The sequence below is a fragment of the Bombus affinis genome, chromosome 11, assembly GCF_024516045.1.
Source record: "Bombus affinis isolate iyBomAffi1 chromosome 11, iyBomAffi1.2, whole genome shotgun sequence".
NCBI lineage: Eukaryota > Metazoa > Arthropoda > Insecta > Hymenoptera > Apidae > Bombus > Bombus affinis.
Window position 1 is genome coordinate 10,516,762 of NC_066354.1, and position 12,390 is coordinate 10,529,151.

At 35.5% G+C, this 12,390-nt stretch overlaps 1 protein-coding gene across 2 annotated transcripts in view; it reads right to left on the reverse strand.

Annotated features, from left to right (window-relative positions):
* The window catches only part of LOC126922200 (hemicentin-2-like), a 204,530-nt gene that overhangs the window by 36,654 nt on the left and 155,486 nt on the right, over positions 1-12,390 (reverse strand). For both annotated transcript variants that reach the window (XM_050734565.1, XM_050734564.1), the window contains one exon: positions 3,582-3,733. In XM_050734565.1, coding sequence (XP_050590522.1) covers positions 3,582-3,733 — 152 coding nt within the window. The remainder of the gene's footprint in view (positions 1-3,581; positions 3,734-12,390) is intronic.

Below are 12,390 nucleotides of genomic sequence, written 5' to 3' on the forward strand. Positions count from 1 at the left end.
AAAATGAATAATTTTTGTAGGATACAGAGCGAGATGAATTAAATATTAGAATTGAAAGCAATATTTTCAGATGTAGATTGAATGTTTGTCGGAGGGGGTAATGCAAATTATACGTTTTAGATTTTATTTAAAAAGCGGAATATCAGCTTTTTTATCTTTGTAATTCAGATCGATATTTGTGGCGAGAAATTTCGAGAGAAAAAAAGCTACCGATAATATCAGATGAAGATCAAACTGACGATTGAAATTTTATTTGGAGTTAACAAAGTTACCGTGAATAAATATCGGTGCTGCTATCAATATCTTTAAAAGAGGTATTTCTTATATAGAAAACTACTGTTATTTGTATGAAATTAAATCTTCATTGTATTTTCTTATAAAAAAAAGTTATTTTAAAAATATAAGCATTACTTGATATTTTTTTCACATCAATGAGCAATTTCAGAAGATTGCTATTCGTTACGAAGAAGTATCGTAGTAACGAAAGCGTATATCGTTTCTGTCAAACAACGTTCGCTTCATGCTTTTCATTACCCTCTGTCCATCACTTATCCTAATCCCTCGATCTAACAAAGATTAACGTTTCCGATTTTACACAATCAAACGCTAAACAGATTTCGCAGGCTGTAATGGCCCGGTTGCGTAAACGAAAGCATCCGGGCGATTTGTCACTGGTTTAATATGAAAATCCATTCGACAGTGGCTTGCATTGCCGCGCGAGAGAAATGAGAAAATAAAGGGGCACGACGACAAGAGGCGGAGGGGAGGGGAGGGGCTGAAAAATAGATTAACGATTTTTCAGAATTTACGATGCAGTCGCGTGAAATTGAGGAAACTGTAACCCGACCAGACGGGCTAGTATAGCAAATGGGTGGCAGGTCGATGACTGTCTCCTGGCTGGATTTCATCTTTCTGTTTCTCTTATAGTGCGCCGCGTAACCTTCCGTTTCCGCGATGTCATTTTAATGATAGCGCCACGAGGCATACGTATCGAGAAAAGCCGCGTATTCCGCATGAGTATCGCGAGCACGATGAATGGAACTAACAGTTCGTCAGGATGAATGTCGCTTCGCGAGCTACCACCGCGCTTCTCTCTCTCTCTCTCTCTCTCTCTCTCTCTCTCTCTCTCTCTCGTGCTGTTTTTCTTTTTCCAACCCTTTCTGACCAGCAACGCCATTATCCGTTTATTTCACTGATTTTTCGTCTCGCTCGCTCAACGTTGACGGTTCGTCTCTCATTTTTCCAGCGTAAGCTACGAACCGCACAGACTCGGTTCGCTTCGCCTCGTTGCGGAGCGATCGAATTTCTCGATAAAATTCTGCGGATAGTCGAGCACCAGCGTCGATATATCTTGCAGGGAGGATAGTGTGCGCAGGCTACGATGGTGCGACCGCTATGCCGGATACGCGCGAACGCGAAACTTATCCGCGCAGAAATTGAGACTATCTCTTCCGTGAATGATGCAAAATAAATCAGATCTTTCGCGGCTTTCCCTCGCTTCATAACGCTCTCAGTCGTCAACAGCTGACGCTTCGATCGGGTTATGGAACTACGCAATTTATCTATTCCGTTCTTTTGTATATGATCGAAGTAAGGAAGAAATGAAATACTCTGTTCTGTCAGTGTAACTAGGCATAAATCAACGACTAAGAATTTTGCAAGAACCATTGACGACGAGCAGTAACTTTTTTGAGAAAGATTCAACGATGTAACGAATTTAGCGTTATTTGTTCTCAGCTTTTGATTAAGATTAATATTGTACCTTATAGATGCGATTTCTTAGACATTCTTTTAAGAAGACTATTTTCTTAAACGTTGCATGCGTCTGTGTGTAATAAAACTAAAACGCATGGTTGCAGTGAACATAAATGCAAATGTGTATACCCGGTGGACATGACATAACGTGGTTATAAATAAAATAAGGAGCGGCTAGCATAATGTAATGCGAGAGAATATCAGATAAGCCATAGCATTTTAAAACATCAAAGATAATTAGCTATCATATTAAAAGCAGTAGAAATTTGTGATACCTACACCATGCAAGACGAACAGAGCTCTCATATTTTTTTACTCTATTATATTGTTTCAAATAAACTAAAAAACTTCGAATTACACTATTATCGATTACAGCTATTAAATTGTAATTTAGTCTATATCTTTATGAACATAATTAGAGAAATAAAACCTAAGCAAAGATTTGCTTCTTCCCACTTCTTTTTCTACCCATATTTTCTCCGCGATAATGTAGCATAATCCAAACTGTCGAAAAGTTTCGGAAAGTGAAGAATCTCCGTTTCGAAACGCAGGAAAAGTAAATTCGGTTTTCAGATTGTAAGATTACGAAGGAGAAACAGCCCCGTTGCAAATAAGAAATGAAAGTAAAGTCTTCGGTAATTTATCGAGGGGCGTGGAAGGAGTCGTAGAAAAAGAAGGGAATGGAAAGGGAGTATCCAGTGGATTTGAAGTTCTATCTCGTCAGTACCGGGGAAGGTGTCGAGTCGACTGAGGATCGAAACGAAAAAAGAAGCAGACCGCTTGTTGGAAAAACGGAATAACTTCATTGCACCAACTTCCCGATGAGTCGTTGCGAACTGGAGAAACTCGTGGCGCATCGATTTCCAGAATTCTCCTTAAAATCGCGTCACGAACCTCGCTGACACATGCGTAACTTCCACAACTCGAAACGCTAACGTGGTCGATTCGATTGGCGACTTTTGCGATTTGCTGATTCTGTAAAGCTCGCGGTTTTCCTTCCGTGTTCCTTTACTTTTCTCTTCAATTTGCATCGTGGATGCTGTCGAAGCTCGAAGCTTGTTTCTAAAACGACGGCAATACCGTCTAAAATCAGTGAAAACGTTTTATGCAGCACCAGAGAAGTCGTAGCGAATATACGGAATTGGGGATTTTTCGCGTATCAAGTGGTTATAGAGGCATAAAGTCTAACAAAAGGCAACGAAACTCGCTTAGATATTCCTCGAACAGTTACAATTGACATGAGAGTTTATAGAAGCGTGTATCTAGAAAATGACCGAGTGATACTTAAATGAAACTGTGCCACGTGACAAGTAATATATTTAATGTCTGATGTAAATGTAGACAAACCGACATATTTGTATTATATAATTACAATAGCAAATACTTGAATTCGTATCTATGGAAGAATTTCATTTTCATTGCCTATCGTACAAAACTCGAGCAGTTTTAGAAAAGGAAGTAAGAAATTTGACGGCATTCGTCGAGAGAATAGTAAGGTTGAAAACAGAATATCGAGCGAGAAAAATTATATTGAAAACAGCACGGAGCGGACTATTGGATTTTGCAAAATTCCAATTATCGGTAGCGGAACGTTTTTAATTATCACGAATTATATTACACATTGTTTCCAACATCGATGCATGCTTTCTCTTTAGGCATTGTAATCCAGTCGTTCGAACGATAAAATTACATCGTGAATAGAGAACGAGGCAATTTCCATTGTAACGCGAACAGTATTTTCATAATAAATCCGTTACGAAATAAATGTACGCTTTCACATCGGCGTTTGTGGAAATTGTTAGGTATTTATCCTCGACAAAGCTTACATTTTGCGCCATTTTCTTAATCTGCTTTTCCGCCTTCCACCAAGTAATTACTGCTTCTGGTCTAGAACCACTTGTCCTGCACTCCACATCGTAGTTCTTGTCAGCGGAAACTCGAGGCTCCTTCGTCAAAATCTGCACGACCAGTGGCTTTACTGAAATAAAAGATACAAAATGTCGGTTTTTGCATAAGATCGATAAAAAGCAGATTCCAAAAAAGTAAAGCCCGGTTTATTAAATACATGAAAATGTTATATAAAATTCATCGAGGAACAACGCATCGCGTAAAGCTTCGATATCGTCGAATATGTGTAATAATAAGTGCTTCTACACAGTTTTAAATCGAAGCTCGTAGATGAAAAATATGATAAGTCGTATTTCCTATCTTTTGTAAGAAAGTAGTTTTAAAATTCGATACGATGCCAACCGATTGTACGACAGAAACATCTTTTTCATTTGATTTCAACTACAGTGGCTCGCGAAAATACTTGGCCACTTACTATACGAACTTTTTAAGCGTATATATAGCTGTAGTATATTAATTTCAATGTTAATATTTTCAATAACTTTTTCTAAATACGACGCAACTTTTGCATTCGTTAGTTTCTGTTTGAGAAGTAGTCGTCGTTCTAAAAACGTTGAATATGAATTTCGATGCATCGTTGAATTTGTTCCAAGCTAACGGGAAAACTTTCTTTCCTCTAAAACTGAAATTTTCCTGTAACTTTGTTAAGTTGTATAAAGGATCGAAACTGATAGCGAGCAATTTCTGTTTCTACTCTGTTTTCACTTCTTTACAAGAAACTTCAAACATCGAGTACTCGATTTGCGCTGTTATACAAATATAATATTTGTAATACGCTACTCCTCTTTTTACTTAATAATTTTACATAGTTAGAATTCGCAACGAACAAAAATCTGCCTAAAATATGTGACTAAGATATGTACGACGTAACATCCACTCTACAACAGTTGCATCGTTCTAGATACTAATTTTCCAGTATATTTCCAATAATTTTCTTTACCCTGCATCTCTAAATTTTCTGATTTCTTTTTAATTTCGTGCTGAGCTTTCCAAAGATCATTTTAAATAATTTTCCTAAAAATATTTATCCTTGTACGTATATTATAAAGCTACGAGTCAATTTGCATTTGCATCGTATGTGAGTGTAAGTACATAAAGAACATATTAAAATAATTCAAATCTTCTAACTATTAAAACTCGCAAAAACAAGAAAGCATTGGATGCGATATCAGCATAATTTAACGCGAATAACGACACGATAAACATGCAACGAAATAAGTAAGAAGGAATTAAAATTTCGGCAGAAGATTCTTAACTAGATATAGTTTGTTCTAAAGCACGTTATATAACCGACTCTCACCTAGTTGCAAAAACAAATTTTCTCCCTGAACAACTTAACTTTAACCAACTTATGCGAGCGCTGCCACTTTCCGAACTTATCCTCTTGGCTCTGTCGTTCGTGAAAACTGCAAATTATTCCGACGAAGTGTCCTGTCGTGTCGTCCTATTTTCGTAGTGCTCCACGCGTCGAGATAATGTGAACGAATCCAAGAGGACGATAAGACAAGAATGTCTAATTCTGGGAGGCGTTGGTAGAACATGTTTAACAAACAGAGATAGGCCTTTCTTAAACTCCATGTAACAAGTTCGTATTCAACTCGATCGTCAAAAATGTTTCACATCGTTGCGCCAACGATTCGCTGTAGATTGCTGTACATAAATATATTTCGAAGGTTTTGGTCGATTATTAGTGAAAATGTTTAAATTTGCCAATAGTGTACGAATTACTATCAAGGTCTCTACGATAAGTGTTTCAATATTTTTATAATTCACTGTATATATGACAGAAAAGTGTCGAAGTATTGTACTCTTACCGTTAAGTAACCGATAAATTATACCAAGTAATTGGAACAAGGCAACTTCAGAAATAGCGTCTTCGAAATTACAGAAACGGAATAGAAACGTATAAGCCGCACGTGTTTCGCGGAAATATTACGTTGCTTAGGGTTAAGGAGAATCTTTCAAGGCGTTTATTGCCGCGTAAACGAGCGAGAGAGGCTCGAAGAAGGGCGTCTTACACGCCGAAAGAACCTCTTAAAATGCCGACGGCGTGGTACTGCGGTAAATCTCAATTATTTAATTTCTTGGTTATGTCAACAACCCCTGTGTTTTGCGGTCTATTGAGATTAAACGATTTTCTTGGTCAATTTCCGGGCTCTAAATTAAAACGAACTGAAACGAATTAATGCGAAGGTATTCAAGGAAATAAAGTTTCAGTTACAGAGAGTCAATCATACGTCTCAAGTACATAAATTATGATATTCTTACTTAGAATTAAGAGTATCATCCGTTCGTATCGTACTCTTAAACCTATTCAATCACTTAAGTTTAATTATTAAAGTAGTTCGTCTAGAGGGTTGAAAACTTTCTGAGTTTTAATCTCCGTAACAAGTTTTACGTCTGGAATATTAAATTTCATAACTCACTTTGAAAAGTGATAGCAATTTTCGTACACGGAGTTTTTAGTAATATAGCTACTCATCTTTACAGTCAACATTTGTCGTAGATAAGAATCGAATATTTAACAAATTTAAGATAAATAATGAAATCCTGTAATTCTTGCTATTCAATTGTTTGTATTTACATATACCCGATCATACTGCCTTTAGGCAGGATTTATCAACAACTTTATAATTGGAAATTTAATTTCAATGTTATATAACGCATTAACATATTTTAAAACACGTATAATGCTAGACGTGTTTATTCTTCGTTAAATATACAGCACGCTGCTACGTATTGCTTGTACAACATATGCAAACGTTTCATTACAATTATCAGCGGCTACTTATATCGAGCAATTTTGCAGGATGAACGATAGAGAATATTGAATTTCCTATTAACGTCGTCGCTTGTGCGTTGACTACGGAAATTCATAGGTTGGAACGTATACATCTGTCACGGTAAATGCATATATGTACCGCCTGTCCATTTCCATCAGCGATAAATCTTGGAACGTCTATTGATTGCAATTATTGCATGCAATATTGGATCGCCTTAATCACGCAGAATAAGGCATGTGTAACGCCAACGAGTCGCTGCAACATTCTGTTTACGATAATTGTTTCGCCACTTTAACGTTTTATCGAATGTGATCTACGAATACGGTTAGCAACGAAAATGCGATACATCTGTTCTATCGAATTAACTAAAATTTCACATCAACATATATACATATATATATCTTAAGACAATGTCTTGATATTATGAAACAACTCGTCCAAATATTACAAGGAACCAAGAATTCAAGTTGTTCAAACTTTCATATAACCTTTTCTCTATTAAATTACTTATTAAATTTAGAAAATTAAAGAAAGGACAGAATAAGGTTGCATGTCCGTTCGCGTATTCCTTCTCGTCTTATATTCCACAAAGCCTATACCACCGACTAGTTACATTTTACTGGCCGTTCATCGGTAGAAATTTAATAACGATCGAGACTGAAAACAAAAGGCCAGTTGTATCTAGCACGATCTATAATACCACGTTGCCCATCGCGCGGTCTGCCTCGTAAATTCCAGTGCACGCTTATGCGCTGCCGCAACCGGCCACTCGTACAACCCCTAATTGCCATTAGCCGGTAGCCACTTCTCTGAAATTGGTTCCTCCGTTCCGTTTCGTGGCTTCGCTGCTACTCTATGTGCGATGGCGATCCTTCTCGTCGCTCGACCAACCCCCATTCTCCTTTCACTCGCCAACAGATACATACGTTCGCGTTTATAAAGATTTTCGTTTCCCGAAACATTCGTTTTTGGATACCAAACGAACTTTTCCGTAACTTGTGACGGAGGGAAGAAACGAAATTGTCTTGTTCCCGTGGCAGTTTATGCATCGATGGTTATCGGTAACACAATGAAGATTATGTACCACGTTCGAGACGTTACACGTTATGTGTCACTATCGCGTGTTCATACGAGATTGTTATACTGTAACGATTATAACTCGTTACAACTTTCCAAACTACAACATTTTGTTATACTTCAAATCGATAATGAACGGCTATAGTTATGTTAACTCATTAACGTTCACGCTCGTAGGAAACACCACTTACGCGAGAGAGTCGTATGTCATAAAAATCGATTTTATCGTACCAGCCGGAAATAAAATTGCAACGACAGTTAAACAACTAGATAGAATAATACATTGCGAGAAATTATGGATATAAAGCCAGAAAGGCATGTCATATAAAATTGAAAGTTACAGTCAATCAGAAGCATATGTATCTTAAGATATCGAGTTGCAATACGAATTTCTGTTTTCTAGATATTCGCTTTCAGATCAAAGCCTTATGAGATGATAAGTGGTCAAAGAAGAGTCTGAAATAATGTCTGAAATTTTCGATAGTCTTGACTGTTTTTAGCAATTGTTAAGACATGGCATTACTACTACAGCTGGGTGCAGTTAGCATCCCCAAATGCGAATTTTTACAAAAACCAAACGACATTCGTTTGTCCACGATATGTCCACATTCACCCAACCAAAATTTTCGTTTGTCTTTCCGTCCCAAAAAATGTACCGGTCCTTTTAAATTTTCATTTAGCAATAACTTTTTTTTTAAATGGCGGACAAACAAAAATTCTGGGTGAACAAACATATCTCACTTGAAAGTCAACGAAAAAGTTCACGGGGCGCTGATTACAAATTGTTTGAAATTTTCATTTGGTGATAACTTCTTTTTCGAGGGTGGACGAACGAAAATTCTGGATGGACAAACGTAAAAAAATCGTGACCAACCGAACGCAGCTTGGGTTTTGTAAAAGCTCGCATTTGGGGATATCAAATCCATACCCCTTTTTAAAAAATTTGGTGATAACATCGTTTCGAAGGGAAGACAAACGAAAATGTTGCTTGAATAAACGTGGACGAGCGAATGTTGTTCGGTTTGTTAAAAACTCGCATTTGGAGGCGCCAAGTTCATTCAGCTTACTGGTACGCTTTAATGTCTGTAGGATTTTGTAAATTAAAATACTTCTTGTTCATATCATTAATAGTACGATTTCTCGTTATATCTACTGATTATCGTGGATTATACAAAAAGTTAAAAAATAAAGAAAATCCAATTATAGGAAGAAAATATAAAGATTGTAATTAAAGAGTATTTCGAAGCAATAAATAAAGTAAGAATTTGAATAATATTGCCTTTTGAGTAAAACGAATTTGAAAAGAAGAATAAGTGGTAGGATTGATGAATAAACAGAAGAATGAATAAAGGAATTTAAATGAGATTCAAATCGAATGAATAGCAGAATGAATGTTTGTACTGAAGAGTGTGTAGAAGTCCTAAGGATTCAAAGGCTTTCATCTTACGAGCATTATGAGAAGTGTTTTAATATCCTCAGATAATTTTTGTGCCGATTTACTGGAAAAAAAATTAAAATTGAAATTAATTTACTTCTCTGTTTGTAAGATATTTTCGTATTACCATGATATAATAAATAATTGTTTAGTATTAATACTTTTAAAAATAATTAATTAGTAATTTCGTTTTTTAATGTTTTAAGTAGATTATAATTTGTATTATTGATATAGTCAATGATATTTCATTGGAAGCTTTTTACGTGTTTATATAAGAATAGAATCTGATGACGGCTGACTCTTTTAAGGTTACTCTACTTGCAAATTATAACACCATTTATTCCACCAATTATTCCGTTTCAATAAAGGGACATTTTTTGTAACAGAGATTGGCCCGAACCCTACATTTTGTTTTCTTTTGTCAGATAAAATATTTATAAACAAAAATTAACTTCAATATTTTGCATTCGATATACTATGGCAACAACAAACGCTGAAATGCTTTAATGCTGAAAATATCGTAAGACAAAAGGTTAAAAAATTAAAGTTAATAACATACACAAGAGTTCAGACAATATGACTATTTGTTTTAACCAAATAATTATCGCATTTTAAAAAGAGAACAGAACGATGAGATAAAAACAAAATCACGAGTTAAATTAATGGAGAGTGCGACAATTTCAACTTTCAATTAGACCGCGATGTTTGAAAAATCGTGGACAAGAATCGCAAAAGTTCGTTTCGTGCGAGACATGTCAGGAACATGTATCAAGCATCGATAAGAATGGCATAGCTGAAATCAAAGGCTGTATCGTTTGGTGCACGAAGCATCGCGTGTTGTTGCATCGTGATCACGCCTTCCTGCCTTTTAAGAAGCAGAAGAGAATCGACTGTACTTTTTGCGATCAATTACGGAGAAAATCTGCTCCGAATGATTCTTCGAATTGCTTTACAATGTCAAACCAAAGGTTTGATTCGTACTTTTCTATGATTTTTCGTACGACTTCATTTCAAAATCTTTTTACTTTTATAATCGAGGCGATTAATACGAGCAGTGTAAAATGTAGTATACTCGTTACTGTCTTCACACGTAGATACATCTATACGTGATAATCAATCCAGATTTATCAAACAAATTTATTACGATCTTACATTTTTCGTTTACACTCTTGCAACGAACTTTTTTATTATAAAATGATTTGTATATGATAACTTCAGTTTCTTTCATTTTGCAAAAAATATTACACTGCTCTCCAGCTTTAATTCAGATATACTGTCTATTGTATGCTACCAATATTGTATAGTTATACTACTATAATATTTTTAAGACTTAACATTCTAAAAATTGTATAGAGCTTTGGGTTTCAAAATGCATAATATCCATTTCTATTTACTTGGAGCTTCAGAACAGAGCCATTACAGATACCCTGGGATAAGTGAAATTTCAGCTAATAGATCTCTTTCTGCTTTAGAAATTTCATGCAATAGATTTCTTTTTGCTTTAGAAATTTCATCCATGATTATTTTCGAGAAAATATGAAACATTTGAAACAGAAGCTACAAAATTCGCAATTTTTATGTTCCAAGAATTCTATATTACCTATTCAAATTCTCTATTTTTATCAGAAAATCTACAAAGGAAAGTATTCAATGTTGTCGGTAAAATAGCACGAAGAAAATTCAAGGAAACACAACTACATATGCATTAAATTTCCAAGGAAACAATGTTCCATATAAAACGCAACACGCACGGTCTAAACTTTAAATACAACAACGTACAAATTAAAAAATTAGAACGAACAGCAGGAAACGTTAAGTGTATTCGCATCTTTATCGCACGTAATTACGTGCAGCGCACCACTCTAATAAGTTCACGACTAAGTTCACCTTGTGCTATTATCGTTAATCTGAGTGTGTAAGCTTCGGCCACACGACGCACGTTCTATTGACCACTGGTGCACGTCCATCGTTTACATAGATGTACGCTAACTATCGAAATCGTGAGTTAACACCTGTGTAGTTGGCGCTACACAATGTAACTTAATGTCCCCACGCCTGTTTATCACGGCGCGACGTTGTCGTTTTCTATTCGAATAATTCTCTAAGAATCGACAACTCGCTGATACGCTTGTTGCACGCCCATCAAATTGCATTTCTGCATATACATATACATAGGTTTTTGACATAATACAACGATTAATATGTAGACAGATGTACGTGTGATCTTTTTCTCGACGTATTCGACAACATCCCTTACCTACATTTTGCATTATTTGATATACTATACCCGCATAAACATCTGCAGTCTGGTTATAGCCTATTGCATGTCAGAACATGTAACATACCATGAATAAATTCACATTTAGAAAACGACGTATCAAGGCCGCATAATATTTTATTTTTCAATTTTCTTTACTTTTCTACTAAACATTCAAGAAGTTGGTTACAGTTATTAGTATACAATATGAATCATAACAGTGAATCAGTGAAACAGCGAATAAATTCTTCCCAACTGTTGATACTTTTGCTATGAAATTGATTTTGCTGTGATACGTAGATAATTGACAGTTATTTCTTGTTATAGGCGTTCATAGTTCTACTTTCCTTTCTACGTATTATACAGGTTTTCTTAGAAATCAACTAGTCGTAGGATACAAATATCTATGATTGTACAGTGATGTACGTCTGCATGTTTATCTTTAGTTTCTCCACGAGAATGAAACTTCTGATTAATTCATAATAGTCTACCACCAGATTCGAATACGAGGACTAAAAAAAGGATAAGAACATTTTCACTATATATATATTCCTTTAAAAAATAAAAATATTTGCAACTGAAGCAGTAAAATCAGTAATAATACTATAACGCTTATTAAAAGATCATATTCGTCCCTTTTGAGACAAATTTCTGTTTTAGCAATGACTATAATTAAATAGATCGTATATCAAGCTAACTAATAGTTACATTTATAATAAGATCCTAATCCCAACAAATGAAAATTATAACAATCTGTTTTTTCCAAAAGTTACTTCAGGGCCTATAGGCCAATTAGTTTGAAATGGGTGAACATACTGAGAAAGAAATCACAGATTACCAAAATAAATCAACGCTATAGTTTCTTTCGCAAAAATATTTCACTTGGGTTATCAAACAGATTTTAATCACACGAATTATCAATTATCTAGTAATTTATCGTTCTTCCTATTTTCTGTATTAACGACCATCATATATAACGTTAAAGCCATAAAAGATGAAAAACGTTCGAACACCAACTCCGTCATCGAACGAAATTCGAACTTGGCCACAGAGGCGAAAAACGGCCAGATTGACCCGGGGCTACTTTAATGAAAAACGATAAAGTTCTCCGAGAACATTTCTGGAAAGGAAGGAAGAAAATCGAAGTACATAGAAGAAGCGAAAGGATTCGCGAA